Here is a 16,359-nt window from a genome sequence, read left to right as displayed (position 1 = left end):
CCAGTAGTTGTATTGCATTTGGTCTTGCTTGGTATTTCACAGTTCTGGATTTTAATGAAAGATCCATAAATCCTCTGTGGATATAATAGGATTTTCCCCATTTAGTTTAATTTGTGTGCCAGACATATTACTTTTGGTTTTGATTCCACCATTAAAAATAAGGAGTCAGTATTGTTCATCACAGGCAAGAAAGGATGTTGTTTGCAGGGGAGAAAGGAGCAGGTTAGAGGAATTCTCCCCTTTGCTGTACCCTGAGCCCCGCTGAAATAAGCAGCTGTTTCCCTCTTGACTTCAGTGGACAGAACCATGGGAGCAGAACTTGGCCAACGCTGGGTACTGAAAATCCCCTCCTTTCCTTCCCTACCTAGGAATGACTGTTTTAAAAGCAGATAACATTATATGAATTATATGTACACGCACACAAAAAAGAGCATATATTGTAATAAGATACTATAGTGTATTTTTTTCTATTTGTTTTTTCCCTTCTCTGTTAGTGAGGAGCGAATGTTACCCTTTGATAAACCCCTTCTGGCATGAGAATGCAAACATCACCGATTCACACAGACAGCTTTTGTGTGAGTAACTTTTCTATTATTTCTGTACTTCCATCCACCCTTCCCTCCCTCCTTGGCCACTTCCAAGGTCCCATTTCTGATTCAGAAGGGGAGCTCTGAGTGTTTTGACTCTGCTTCTGTGCAATATTTGTCACTGCATGTGGTCTTTAATTGGGATTACTGTTGAAATAACCATCTATTTGATGTCAAGTTCAGCTAATTTCTTCCACAGGAGCAAGATGTTTCTGCCTGGAATGGCTCAGGAAGTTACACAGTTGTTAAAAATAAAAGGCAAAAATGTTCAAAATCCCCTCGAAAGAGTTTGATCACTGAAAATGCTAGGCACACATTTAAACTAATCTTAAACTAAGACACCTACTTGTCTACCCTTTCAGTGGGATTCTTTGCACTGAAAAAAACCTTAAGTATGTGGGAATTTAAGAAAATAATGACTAAAACCAGTGTTCAAAGTCTTTGAAGAACATCATGTTCAAAAAGATTAAGTTTCTAACTGTGTTGGTTGATATTTACTTCTTTTTCTTTAGATTCATTTGTCAATGTCAGAATGTTTTCAGAAGGTCCAAACCAAACATTTTCAAATACTTTTAGGCTTCTCCTAGAAGATGATTTATCTTCTTTGCATCATATTCTGCACAATGCTCCATTCATACACACTTGTATATGAGCTTGCTTTTTAAAATTTTTTTATCTGCCTACCCCTCTTGACTCTGGCTGCTTTACCCTTGCAAGCAGAATACAGGCATTTGTCCTGTGCCTTAAAATGGTACTTTTTCCCTCAAAACCGGCCATTTCCCTGAGCAATCCTTCAGAGAGGCTTGGAGTGTCTTTAGTCTCTTGGAGCAGCATCTCATGATACAGCTGAAAGTGCAGCAAATAAGGTGAAGTAAGCCTATGAGGTGCTAGTGGTAATGTAGCTGTGTCGCAACAGTAACTGGAAAGTTAAGGTAGGAATAAGATCCCAGTGGGCTACTGAAACAGCTGTATAAACATGTTGGCAGGTTCAAGACTAACAGCACAGATTGTCTCTCTGTGCTTTCAGATTGAAAGGTGCTATTTCATTAATCTTCCTTGCTTAAGACAAAGGACCTTAGCTGCTTGATGCTGCTGAAAACTGTGAGGATCAGTGAAAATGATTGTCTGCTGGATCACTTAGCCTTTGAGGGTTCAAAGTTAATTGAACCTAACCAGACTGATCACATCTTAAGTGTGGACACCTCAACCATTTATGTTGGGGATAGTCTAAAATTTCAGAATAAAATTATTAGCATTTCAAAAGTTGTGTTCATATTTGCAAAAGATACATCTGTAATTTTTCTCAGGTGAGGAGATTTTAGATTACAGCTCTTCAATAAAGCTGAATTCTGCAAAAACAAAAGCAGAGATTATACAGAGCTCTTGGTTATAGAAATGATGTTGGCTTGGAAACAAAGGACAGCTCTTTGGTAGACATGAAGGGTTAGAAAACAGTTCATATGAGTAAAATATGAGTAAAAATTGGATTCATAACTATGTTTACAGACTCTTCAGAGCCTCAGAGAAATTTTTTCTCTCTCACTCATATCAAATACTATTTTTAGGTTCCTTCAGGTCTGCAAGACACTTGCAGATTTTATTATAAGCCAGCATAGTCTGCCTAAAAATGATGAGGTAAGAAATCAAAGATACTTTCGTTGAAAGAACCTACTAGGTTTGATTAGAATGCCTTACAGAGTGAACTTTTTTGATATTTTAGATGTCCAGCTTCAATGCAGTTTCAGTGTGGTGAGGCTACAGAACTACAGCAACAGAAGCTGAACATAGGAACTGCCATGTCGGTACTTCTTACTTCTAGGAAATACAGATATTTCTAAGTGACATCTAGGTTTGTTAAATACTGGCATATTACCTTCTACTTCAGCCTTGCACTTCTGTCTTAAATATTTTCTGACTGTTGTCACTGAATCATATTTAGACAGATCAGGGCAAACCTTCATCTTCATCTACAACACATTTTAACTAGAATTTTAGAGGACAATTCTGGGATTGTGGATTGCAGTGTGGTTACACTAATTTCTTCATGTGTTGCTATATGGGGCAAACAGGCTAATTGCACAGCTTTAATCAGTTACTTCAAAAAATAATTTTTTTCTCTGTGTGTGCCTGTGCAGGTGTCTGTGTGAGGCACATTCACATGGAATTAATCTCATTCTGTCTAGCTGTACACCCGTATTTCTCACTGTCTGATTGGCAGACTGAATTTCAGGAGCTCTGGCAACATCAAACATATTTCTTGCCAATTTTTCCTAAAAAGATTTAGAAGGGCTGCGTCCTAATCTAGGCACTTAAGTAACAGATTGGGAATCCCGTCCCCCATTCTTCAGAGTTCCCATACTCTTCCTGGCATGTCTTAACTAGACACAAGTGCCCAGAAGATGTGAGAAAGTCTATACCTGAGTGCAAAGAGCTGGGTCTTAGTGGAAACAGAAGCCTTCAGTAGAGAATGAAAAGGCTTCACATTCCCTCCCTCCGCATTTCCAATCTCTCTCCTATTCATCCCCAGCAGGTTCCTTTTAGGCTTATTGCGTACTTCAAATAAAGCTCCTGGCAAATTGAAAGAATTGGGCGTACAAATTAAAGTTCTGTGCTACCAGCAATATTACTCAGGCAATCAACCTAGGTCTTGTTAAGCCTGAGATCAGTATGATGTATTTCACATCACGGGAGTACTCTAGAGCAGTTTCTCTAATGGATTAGACACAAGCATGCCTTCTCCTGTACATTAAGCTTCCATTTCTTTTCTTACCACTCCCTCCAGCTGAACATATGGCATATTCCCTCTCTCTCCCTCAAACCCACAATGTATGAAATATTTTCCTACCACATATCACATTATGGCATGGTTATATGTTTGTTTAAAATGTCAGCCACTGCCTAAAGAAATATACCACTAGACTACCTACCACTAGCTTTTCTGAAATTTCTGCATTTAAAAAAAAGCTTTTTACTAGAGATGTACATTTTCCTCTGTCCCATACAGGATTAAAAAGAAAGAGTCACTTTTCACAATTTAGACAGTTATTAGGGTCTCTTGGTCATTAGCATTAAAGCTAGTCCTCTGAAAGTCACCTTTAAAGCTGAAATCTGTCAGCAAAGACACCCCAGAAATCTTGTCTTGCCATGCATTCTCCTGTGCCAGCTACGGGAGACAAGCAGAAAGAACAACTTTTTTTTCATGATGAGCTGAATCCATCTCTCACTAAAATGGTAAAAGAAGGATGTCACTCTGACTTCAACGGAAGCTACATCAGGAGTTCTTGCCATTTTGCAGTAGAAGAAACATAACATTCAAAATCACATCTAAATATTGAGGGTCACATACAGAGAGAGGGAAGTTGGTGCATAGAAGGAATGGCTGTGTTTAGTTGACTGAAAATTTTTCCCAAAGAGTTGCAGCTTTGTAAAATAATTTCTTTCCAAAAAACCCTCCAAAAACCAACAAGTTACACTGGGGAAAGGTTACTCTTGGGCATTCTTGTAATATAAATATTTTTCATTTACCAAAGTCTGTATTGTTAATAATTAGTAAATACCAGTATAGATTTAGCTAAAGACAGCACCAGTGTAATTGTTTCAAAATGAACAATTTCGTAAATATTTCTTATCAAAATCAGTTTGTACTCTGGACTTGGTTTAAGTACTTCTTGCAGGACAGATGAGCTGTCAAAAGAAGGAAGTAATGTGTTTGCTGGATACTAATGTATCCTGTCAAAACTCTTCTACCAGCTTTTCTTTTTGGAAACGCGAGTAACCTGTTCCTATGTGTCTTAAGTTACAGCTGGATGGTGACCCCTGCTTGGTAACACAAAAATTACTTCCATCTGCATTCTTCTGAACTAAATGCTGTATGATTTGCTGATCCTAGAAAGCTGTGGCTAAGGTTTTTTCAAAGCATGGTGAAATTTGTTAAAATGTGGAGATTTTTTTGGTCTGCCTTCTCCCCCTCCTCTTATAGTTTAAAACCAAATTGCCACAAAGCTGCTTTTTTTTTTCTCTTTTTTTTCTTTTTTTTTTTTTTTTTTTTTCCTTTTGGCACATCAAAGCAACATCTATAACATGTTATTTGGACAAAATGTAAGATGCCATTTTGGTCCAAAGATGCAAACAGATGCAAAATTACAAAACAGATAATTTCTCTGGAATCTTAGTTTTGCACCCCAGACTGGTGCAGGATCCCATCTACACTGCAGAGCTGGGGTTAGTGTTATGAAAAACAATGTGAGAGGAACTACTGTTATTTCTTAATGGCTGCCTGGTTTGCCCCTGACACAAACCAGCTGCATAAGATACCTACAAGGTATGATTAAGCCTCTGACAATTCTGATTTTTTGTTAGTAACATGAACAGCATGGCCAGTCATTGATTTCCTGTTACAAGTCACTTTTTAGTGCTCTCCTCTATTCCCGAGCCATCCAGAAGATGTGGTTTTCACTTACATATGGCTGGAAGAAAGTATCTTTCTTGTTATAAACCCAAGACTGGAGTGTGCAGCTGCCCATGCACAACTGCTTAAATTATTCTCCCCAGAGTATTTTTATCTTTTCTTTTTAGACATCAGTGTGGCTGGAACCATGAGGCTGCAAGCAAGTTAGTGCTTCCTGCAGGGAAACAATCTTTGCAATAGGGGCAGCTACTGATACCTCTCAGTTGTTATAATGGAACAGATGCTTTGGTTTCTTCCTCAAAAAAAATTAGTTTAATAGTACTGTTAAACTAGACTGTATTTCTTTACAGCATGTGGACCCTGTAACAGTCACTAAGCAGCTGCTCTCACACTTCACCCCACTCTATGGGCCTGCTTCATTTTTACTGAGTTACATTATTATAATGTTATAATCCCAGAATGCCTTATTCTTTGGCTGCCGTTACATTTTTTCCGGAGGGTTTTACAGTTCTTCACAGTTTTTCCTTTTAGTTTTAACAGAAGGAAACAGCTGGTGCAGGAATACCTGGCAAGAGCCAGTTCAGAGGCCAAGTGAAATAAGACCCAAATGATGTATATAGAAATTCTAACTTAATTGATACAGTAGGTGTGTACCTAAACGGACCTGCTGTGTTTCTGAGCAACAGTGCAGTGCAGAGGTTCCAGTGGACATTTACTTCAGTACTTACAGTAGATATTACAATAAATGTATACAGAAATTCGAGATAACTTTAGCATCATTGCAGCTGAGACCTAATGAGTGACAACTTCTGATGAATGTTCTCATTTTCAAATTCATTGGTATTGTAGCAATAGAACGTGAACCACAGTGCATTGCTTACGTTTCTCATTCCATCCATTCCTAGTATTGAAGGTTTTAGTCAGTGCCTACCTGTACCAAGTCTAGCATCATTTTATTTCTACTACCTGCAATTTGTCTTCCAGTTTAGCTCAGAGACTTGTTGCATGAGAAGAGCACAAAGCCAAAACATGTAACACAAAGTCCAGAGCTCAACTGTTTATCCTGGGGTACCCTAATCCTGTGAGCTCTCCTCCACCATCATCTTTTCTCTACTGAACAGGAGGGAATCCAGGCCTTCATGTCCCTGGGGTTCAAGCCCAGAAATCTCACATTTAGCCAACGACAGCAGTTCTTTTCTGTTGCTCGTTGTTTCCCTAAGTTGTTTCCTTCCTTCCTTGCAAGAGGGTCAGTCTTTCTGAGTGCAGTTTGTTCCTGGCTTTGCCAAGTAGCCTTCCAGAGCGGCCCCACTGGTTTTAGTGACTGCCAGCATTCTGTTTCAGCTAGAGGCTTTTGTCTTTCTAACTGGCTATTTAGTTACTGCTGGGGAAGATAAACAGATCCTTAATTAAGCTCTTCTGAGCTGCTGCCATTTGGAGTATTTCTGATGAGGTGACTATTACAGATTTCTAGAGACTATTTGCTATAATAAGCTGTGCAAATGAATCCAAAGTTAGTTTGAAATAATTAAGCTCCAGCATGTTAACAGGAAATGTCTAACAAGACTGTTAGACCTGCAGTTGGTTACTTTTGAAACCATTCAGTTTTTCTAGTTCATTTCACGGATTTGTGTTACAAACAACTCATCAACAACTGTGTTGGGTGGTAGCGTAGAAATGTCTGCCAGATTCACAGATCTGGACACACAGTGCAGATGTCATTCTTACAAATATTTGGTCAGTCCTCTAGTAAAACAACGTTGTCTAGCTGGTGTAAAACTTCATTAACTCAGATCAAGTAATTAAAGTATGTTTTTCTACAAAAAAAAATGTTTTTTTTTTAAATGTTCATCAGCTTGTTTCAGTATTTTCAAGATTAAACTGTTGGGTCTTTCATATTGGACTTGACAGGGAACTTGGCTGTTGAGAAGTAGGTGTGGGAAACTGAATTCTGTTTTACAGGAAGGTGCACATACCTCTTGAACAAAATGCTTAGGTTGTTGGGTTTTTTTCAATACTAGATTAATTTCATCAAAATGAAGACAGTTATAATACATAATTTATAGATATGTATTTCAACACAACCTAAAAAACACTACAGTGACTGTAATAATAATGTTTTACGTTCTTTCACAGATGATTACTGAAGACAAAAACACAGTAAGATATTTTAAGTCGTGCCCTTCTATAAACTAATTCTGTCCCTCTAATCAAGGACTATAATGGCATAATACCATAGGCCAGACGGCACGAATTCAGATTCCTGAGTGGTTTCCATGGCAGCATTTTAGAATAAGTTTCCCAGGCAGTTGCAGATTTCATAGAAGAAGGACAAATGGGTATTAGGTATTGAACTAGAACACTGGAGGTGATAAAAGTAACGTTTAACCAAATACAGTCCATTAAATATTTGATTTTTGAAAAGCTGCAGGTGATTCATGAGAAATGTGATCCCAGCTGTGTGTAGGAAAAGTAAGGCTGTCACAGTGGAATTTGTGGGTTTCGGCTGGGATATCCCTAAAACCTGTATTTTCACTGAAGGTGGCATGAAAATCAGAGTTATTCTGATATTGCATGCAACTGTCACAGTTCATTAATATAATCTATGGCACTCCCCAGGAGAATACTCTGGTATGGATTTGTTTTCCCTGTGCTTCAAAAGGTTACATTCAGAGCCTTATCTTCTTCACCTGCACTTGTCCTGGGTAAGGTTACACTCCTAGCTGCAATAGCTGAAATCCACCATGAAAAGGAAAGTCAAAGAAATAGCAGCTGTTAGTGGTACTGTCCTGACGTATAGTTTGTTAGCAGCAGCTTTGACTGGTGAATGACACCTGGAAAATCACAAAGCACAGGCCCAGTAGTGAACTTGTTTATGATTCTTCCCTCCCAGGAAAGCCAGGTCTGAGGACAGAGTTGCACCATTCTTACATTCTTACTTTTAAAATGTTAATGGCATCAGATTTTATCCCCCCTCCAAGGCCTTTTCACCTCTTACATGCAAGACCAGATCTAAGAGGACACATGGATATCAAAATGGTGGAGAATAAAAATCAGGCCTAATACCCTCAGGAAGCACAAATGGGGCAGAAGACTAGCCTGTTCCTGCTGCCTCTGTAGAATATAAGAACTAAATTGTGTGCCAAATATCTATTCTGTCACATCATGTTGCATCACATCCCTGACAACCACTTCTAACTATATAAAACTCCTGACCTAAGTTCCAAGGCTATTTCTCCTCTTGGTATTCAACTAAGATTTGCAAACAGTTTTGACATGCTGGTTTATATGCAGTAAGCTGAAGACTGATTTGACTGTTAGCATCTGAGAGTTGCTATATGTCTGGGTTTCTTAGCCAGCAATGGCAGCCATGGCTAGCTTTGCTGAAGGAAAGCCTAGGGAGTATCCTCAGGTTTAGAAGCAAGGAGAGAAAGTGCTCCCTTCAATGCAGAATGCTGAATTCCTGCTTTCTGAGCATCAGCTGATCCTGATGCAGGCATGTGTGGGACTAAATATGAGAATATAATACCAGTGTAAATAAACAGAAATGGAAGAACAATTGAGCCACCTCCCAAAACTTTGTCATTTGCCGTATTTTTCCTTGTGAGCATGTTCTGTACTACACAAAACAAATAGTTATGTCTTGAAACCACATTCCACTCAAGAAATTAACAGTGTCTGCCTGCATCCCATGCAGACTCTTCCTAACCTTCCAAGGTTCTAGAGCTGAACAGAGATATGTACGTGATTGTGTCTTATCTTTATAATGATATTGAAGAGGACAAGCTGGATCCCCAGCCAGTAGCAGGTGGAATACCTCCAATTCAGTGGGCAGTTACAGTGGCTTAAAAAAATTGATCATCTGATCACACGCAAACTGATCTTTTAACTGACCCCTTTTTCTTGGGCACCAACTAATGGTGCATTGTTGTTCCTCAGTGAAATTAAATGACACTGAAGCCTAGAGCCCTTCAGAAAATGGATATTAAGTTTTCCTTTCCCAGTAACTCTGCACTTCACTCGGGTATGAAATAAATTGATACTGGAAGCTGGAATTACTTTTTTTTTGGTTATTCTAGTAAAGTTTGGGTTGAAGGTTGTGGGTAGATTGCGTGAGAGGGAACAATGACACAAAGATGGTTTATGATGGAAAAAACAGTGTGGTATGAAAAAATACATAGCAACCCTCTGTTTACCCAGCCATTAAAATGTTATAGGGATCAAGAAAGACTAATGTAAAACATTTAGCATGGAAGGAAGCAACCAGGATAGGTTAATGTACTTAGTGAAGCTGCTGTAGAAAACAATGACAGACAGAGAATCAGAGCTGGATGGGAAAATTTACCTCTAGCTGATGGTTGGCTGCAACAAAGGAAAAGGTCAACAATTTACTAGATCAGTTCAGCAGAGGACATGTGACAGAAAAGAAAACATTTAACCAAAGCATCTGCTAGATCTCACCACCCAAATAGAACAATGCCTCTCTCTGTGATCTGTACGATTCAGATAACTAGGTCTACTTTTTATTGAGGTTGTCAGTGACTGCCTGATTTGCAGTGCATCACCTGTTATCCAGCTAGGCTTAATATCTGAGAGCAGTTTAATTGCTTAAGTATATCCAGGTAGACATATCCTTCATATTTGTGGTCTCTGTTTGAAACACAGGCTGTGATCCTGTGAAGGGCTTTCTCTGTACGTTACCTTTTTCTCCGTACCATATATTTGTCCTGCCTGAAAATCCAACTCCTTGTTTGTGCAACACAGAATAAGGCTTTGATCCTGATCAGGGGCTTTGCACACTATTAGTACATCCAATGACACCATAACGAAATTTTAAAATATTAACATTCTTAATTTTTCTTCAGACATGCATGGAACATTTGTCATCCTGATGCCTCTCAGCCTGATATTGATGATTTTTGGAGGAATGACTGGATTCATCAGTATTCTTGCCAGGGCCTACCTACTGCTTCTAATGACGGGACTGCTTTTTCTTTTTGGAGGTACTATATCAAACTCCCATCTTAACTGTTTTAAATAATAAGAGATTATATCTGGGAAACATCACACTGTCTTCCAGGGGAAAAAAGCTAAGCAAGAGTTTGCTTTCAGAATAATGCTGGTGTTCATTCACTTGGTGTCTGCTCAGCTCCTGACGGGATTCTGGAATAGAAAATTGCCACTTAGAGTCAGGAAAGACAGATAATCACACACAACCATACATCCTTGTGGAGTGAGTCACACTTTGAACACAATGTATTTGCCCTGCCATTAACACAAAAGATTTAATACCTTCTCAGCACAGTGCCCAAATTCTTTACAGGCTGGGTAATGAAGTAATGGAGAAGTGACTCTGGAATTAGTAAAGCATAGGGTTCAATAGCCTTGCACAGATCTTAAAACTATTAATAAAACTGTCATTTTTTCAAAGGCATTTGCGTTGAGTTCCTGAAAAGGGTTTTGCTAAGCGTTCCTGGGTTAGCTTCACTGTTAGTTTTGAACTGGAGTGGTGTCCCCAAACTGTGGGTCACAAAAGGTAACCCCAAAGAGTTATTTTAGTTGGAGTGTAACATTTGAATTTGAAGCTAGTAAAATTCTTTTACATTTTGTTTTCTATTGTTTTTGCTGTAACCAATATCTCTGTGTTTTAGAAAGTAATTTATGAATTAAAAAGAAAAACATTCTGTCAAAGTAGGAAAGCTGGGTTTAAATCCATTTTAATTTTCTTCTCCAAATAGATTTTCAGTACTGTTTCACAACGTAACTTGAAATAAATTTTCCCCAAGAGAAAAGGGGATGCTCAGTTTTGGCCCTCATCACCTGATCATACAGTCCTGTTTCTAAGAAGAGAATGCTAAGAGATTGCTGGAAGCAAATGCTGCTGTCTCAAAGTCTTGTCTGACCTTTTTAGTCTGAAATGCTCTTACAAAGACCAACCATCCCCCATTATGCTTTTCTTCTGAAAAAAAAAAAGTTCTATTTCCTTAGAACATCAGAAAGCTGTATTCACTAAAAAGGCTCAGGCTATTCAAAAACTACTCCAAATAGTAAGTGAAAGATGAAAAGCTGTGAAGTGCAAAGCATGATTATCCTGCTGAGGAGTGGAGAACTGTGTCCTTCTAAGACACTTGGAGTTGCAAAGAGGGAAAGGAAACACAAAGACAATATTAGGAGAGGGGTGCTTGAATATGTTCTGAAGATGCAACTAGTGCTGTTTCCCAGGACAGCATGAACAGACTGCAGGGTGGCCTCTGGTGTGAGACCAGACCCTCCTCCTGCTCAGGCAATATTGTTCAGCTGTTTCAGCTATGTAACGGCCATGCACAGTTTTATAGAATATTACAGTTTGTGAAGTTTGGTATTGATTAGATAGTTCTATCTCAACAGAAAGAAATACTTTATGATGGAATTCCAGAAGCCTGGGTTTTTTTGAAAATACCAGAGCTGATGTGTTCCACATCCCAGGACATCCTATATGCTTCCCCATTCTTTTGAAATGCAGCCACATTTAAGGGGAATAATAGAACTTGGCATACCTTGTTGAAAATGTCATCAAAACAGTCATTTCCATTTCTGCTGGCAAAAGGTACAAAGTAAATATTTTCCCCACCCTTGCAGGGGACTAGAATAAGGTACAGGCATCATAGCATCGTTAAAATTTTGACTGTTGGATAACCCAATACTCTTCTGTCTTGGTGTGCCTCTACTCAAACTTGTCTTTCTAGCAAAAATGAAGCCTCATCTAGACTTACACTGTGATTTAACAGAAAGCCAGACCAAAATTTTTCTCCCTCAGAATCAGATAAGACTTGTCCTACAAGTGTTGCAGTATCTACCTTCCCTGGACTGCTGGGCCTTTCTGTCACATCTTTCCTGCCACTGATCCAGTAAAGTTATGGCTTTAGTTTAGCATACATCCTTTGAGTGACATAGATGCCAGGCCCAGGATGTAGCATGTACTTGTGCTAGATGTGTCATTCTCTAAGTTTGCTAGCTTCTGTACAGTCCTTTCATTCTGAAAACATCTGGCTTCATGTTTGAGTGCCTTTATTAATTTATTTTTAGTCTGCTCCAAGGATGTCTTTGGCTTAATTATTTGGAAGTCATGAATAGTCATGGCTCCACCACACTTGATGGGAGGTGACAGTAAAGACTAACCCATATACATTGAACACTCAAAGCTTACAATACTCAAAATTAGAAAACAGCCTAAATTCAGGTCACTGACCTGAAATGCAAGAATTCTCTGTCTCCGCAGGCTTTCTTGCATAGAGGTAGACAACTGTATGTAGCGCACAGCAGTGAGAAATTAGGATGCATTATAATACAGTATTAAAAACAGACGTGCATGCATTAGATATCTGTAAAAGACATGACTAGATTTTTATTGTAGGAGGCTTGCTGCTATATGTTTTAATTCAGTATTTAATAGTGAGAACATGTTAAACTCAGTGGACAGAAATAACCCTCCCTTTACTTCCCTCTCAGCCTTCCCCAAAACCAGCCTCAACTAGATTTCAAAGGTGAAGAGAGGCTAACCAGTAATCTGGCCTGGGTAGATAGGAAGGAGTGGCAAAGAAGCTCTAAGAGATATCCAATTAATTATTTTTAATTTCTGCAGTGGATGCTAACTAGCTGAATATGTTTTTCTTTCTCAGCTCTTGTTACACTTACTGGGATCAGTGTCTATATTGCATATTCAGCTGCTGCCTTCGAAGAAGCTCTCTGCCTCCTGAGGAGTAAGGATCTTCTGGTAGAAATTGACATCAGGTTTGGCTGGTCGCTGGCACTCGTTTGGGTCTCCTTTGTCACAGAAGTGCTCACCGGGGCTGTGTTTCTCCTGGCAGCAAGAGTTGTGGGTCTGAAGCGGCAACGTGAGCAGGTGTTGTGATCAACAGGTATCATTGCAACAACAGAACCCCGCCGAGCCTGAAAATGTGCATTGCTTGGTCCATCTGGTCAGTAGGGGTAATAAAAGTGGCAAGGCTCTGACTGAGTATTTTCTCAGCTGCCTTAAACGTTTTTCCTCACAGTTAGCTATAAAACACAAAGATGCTGATAAATCGGTAAAACATTTCAGGTGTTGTCAATAAGGAATCCCTTCTGACTTTAGAAGAAAGTACACTGTAGTGTTAGTGTTTCCAAAATAATTTCGGCTGGCAGCTCATAAGACATCTCCATTCATTGTTTAGACCAAGGCAGTTTTCTTGCTTTCTTTTCTCCTTTCTGCTGTTCCAGCAAAGTGCCTTGGAGTACCTTGCAGGCCAGTATGCACAGTCCACTTAGCTTTTGGTTTCTCCTCTGAGACTCCTGATAAGTATGCCCAGGATTCCAGTCGTGCTGGCAGCCTCCACCAGCAGCGCTGCTCCGAGATGGCTGCTTTGTGGTAGGTAGTGTGATCTTCCTGCTGCCTTTGGAGCACCATAGGGATATATGATATCTATACACCTGAATCCAGGGAAAGACTGTGAGGCGTAAATATCCTCAGTTAATATTGCATACTTAACATGGCTTTGTTGCACAAAGTGAAGTAGAAAATAAAGATCTAGAATAGGAAGAACTTCAGAGTATTTGGAGAACTTCAGTGATAATTCCCAACACTAGGGCATCTAAGTGAGGTGAATATTAATCTTTACCGTGGTGTACACTTTCGGTATAGGATCTTTCTTTCCCTCATGTCTCCCCAAAGAGTCCATCCTTTCTCCTGTACCACAATCACACTATTTCTTTGTGACAACACAGAAAAATGGGATGATTTGAGAAACCAGAGAAGCCCAGAAGCCTAATCCATGTAATCGATATGTAATGTCTAAGAAGAGACATAGCATCATGTTTTCGTTCCTAACTTTCTAAAAATGTGCTTTGGTGCTGTGTTAAAATGAAAAGATATAGGTCATAGATACTGTGAATGACTTGATGTTAGTTCTCTGCAGACAGTAGTGACTATGATGGTGAAGCTCTCAAGTGTGGTGCAATGGTGAGTGTACTGCAAGAGAAAGATACAGCCGCTTTTCCAGATGTTTTAACTAGCTACTGTAGCCAGCCCCAGTCTGTCAGATGCTCAGGCTACATACTTACCTCTTTCACGTTGTTACTAGCTGCTTTTTCAGTTCTGTAATGCAGAAGATGTATCTGATGCATTTCGCAGTTTTTACTTACCAATTTTGATGATGCTTCCTTTTCATGAAATTCGTGCAAATGCTTTGTGATAGAATATGTTTAACTTGTGCTGAAAACTGCTGAGTAAAACTGAACAGACAGGATACCTGAATTTCATCTTAGGTGCCAAGCAATCTAGTTTTTCTTTATTAGTTTTTCCTCTGGGTTTAGCAGAAAATTTGCTTCAGTGCCCACTGAAGTTAATGAAGAAATTTTCCCCTGACTGCTGTGGCTTTGAATAAAGACTTGAATGTGTTAACAGCTCTACTACATTTCTGTTAGATCATGTATTTCTGGAGGACTTCAGCATATTACAGTTCAAGACTGTGGCTCAGGAGCTGTGTCAGCAAGGCACACTGTGTCGTTGGGCAAGTCCCTTGTACTTTCTCCAGTAGTGCAAAGGGCATCATTTACCTACCTCTGTTAAATATCAGAACAATTTTATCATTGTGTCTTGTGTTAAAGATTGCACATTTACTGAGCTCAGCTCTAGTCTTAGTCCCACACTACCAATTACTTTACAAAAAATAGTGTCAGGGAGCTTCCGAGAGCTTTCAGTCTTTGGAGATAGAAGGAAATATTATTACTACCATGCTGTGAATGGAGAACTGAGGCAGAAATCTGTCCAAGGTCACATGAAACCAGAGTTTCTGAATCCCCGTCTAAGACCTTAGTTGGCAGACCTTGCTTGTTATCAGAATGAAATAAGGCTAGAAATCCTGAATAGACTGAGCACTAGAAATTCTGTGAATAGCCAGTACAATTTGGTAATTCTCGTTTGCTCCCACATTGGTTTTCACATATTTTTCATGTTGCCTTATGTTGGGACTACGTAATTGAGTTATTTTCCAAGTTGAAGCATACCAAATCAGCTCTATAAGAAGAGTAAGAAATAAATCCTTTGTAGCCAAAATTCCATGTGCTTAAGTGAATTATGTAAAATGTAATATTTCTATGGTTTGGTGCTGGTGAAGCTATTTATAATACAATTTGTATGATGGTACTCAGACATTACTGTAAGCTGTAACAGTAAAATATAATCTGAGTTATTTTTGAATATTTATCACAGATGTTATTTTACAGTGGTTTTGAATGTTGTAAAATTAAATAAAATGACATCTCAGAGCTGGGAATTATTTATCAAGACAGGGAAGAACTAAGATATATATTTTTATTTAACTTTTTCTGCAGATCTATTCTACAGTTTATATGATGCTTTTGAAGTGCCTGTGTCACATGTGGTAGGTATTTATAAGATACTTATGCAGCTACAATATAAAATACTCAAGTGATCAAACCTAATTAGAAAGCCAATGAATCTGTTATTGAATTAGAGCAGTTCTCATTTCAATAGCTTTCCTAAATTTCTCATTCTGTCCTCCTGCAATATCTGGCACAATGGTAATAAAGAGTATCTTCTGCTCCTGAATATTTGTATAACCCCTGAATTTCTCGGAAATTCCTTCTGAATACAAAGAAAAAAAGACGGTTTGGAATTGTCAAATAAGCCTTGAATGTTTTGAAGAATTATGCTAGAAAGAGAAAACATCCTAGAAAGGACATTTATGTAATTTGATACAAGTGACCTTATCAGGTTCTTCCTCTTACTGAAACTAATGTTTATTTAATAGCCAGTTCTTTGCTGTATTTTCCCCAAAATGTGTTACTGAGATGAGGACGCTGACTGTTACCATTACTTTCTGGTGAATTGCAAACTCATAGGTAATTGGCCGCATTTAAAGTGAAGCAAAACAGATGTACTGAGCAGAGCAGTACTGTCTTGAGCGGGTAGTGCACAGAGCTACTGGCCAATATAGTCACTAATGTAAAGGCTTCCTCAAGGGATGGCAAAGAAGGATAGGGGAAATCAAAGGCATCCTTGAGGATATACAGAATCCTGCAGATATACAAGACATTAGGGGAGATGCTGGTGAATATAACGTAGATATGAAACCACAAGGATTCAGTCTGGGTCTGTGCTGTTCCTGAGCTGGCTCCTGCAGGGCAGCTTGGATGTGTCTGTCTACCCGCCTCTGATGTCCGAGGGGACATTGTTGGTTCAGACACAGCTTCAGTTAAAGTAGCTCCATACGTTTGTTGATCACTGATCCAAGGCCAATAGACCTGACTGACTATGCAGACACACATGTTTCATAATATCCTTCCTCCAAATTTAGAAGGATGGCGACGGGACATGCTCTGTCCATT

General features: G+C 39.0%; 1 protein-coding gene across 4 annotated transcripts in view; it reads left to right on the top strand.

Moving 5' to 3' along the window:
- LOC141919143 (transmembrane protein 114-like) overlaps positions 1–16,359 on the top strand; it is a 17,157-nt gene extending 798 nt beyond the window's left edge. The window contains exons 2-7 of one of the 4 annotated variants that reach the window (XM_074814167.1): positions 495–575; positions 9,858–9,995; positions 12,651–12,731; positions 12,807–12,890; positions 15,343–15,392; positions 16,329–16,359. In XM_074814167.1, coding sequence (XP_074670268.1) covers positions 495–575; positions 9,858–9,995; positions 12,651–12,731; positions 12,807–12,883 — 377 coding nt within the window. In that variant the 3' untranslated portion in view covers positions 12,884–12,890; positions 15,343–15,392; positions 16,329–16,359. Of the gene's footprint in view, positions 1–494; positions 576–9,857; positions 9,996–12,650; positions 13,148–15,342; positions 15,393–16,328 lie in introns of those variants that run through there. The other 3 variants (XM_074814166.1, XM_074814164.1, XM_074814165.1) reach the window with 3 other exon arrangements.

This window comes from Strix aluco, unplaced genomic scaffold (assembly GCF_031877795.1).
Source record: "Strix aluco isolate bStrAlu1 unplaced genomic scaffold, bStrAlu1.hap1 H_1, whole genome shotgun sequence".
In the NCBI taxonomy this organism is placed as follows: domain Eukaryota; kingdom Metazoa; phylum Chordata; class Aves; order Strigiformes; family Strigidae; genus Strix; species Strix aluco.
The sequence above is the reverse complement of the archived record's forward strand: the minus strand, read 5'-3'. Positions and strand labels throughout refer to the sequence as shown.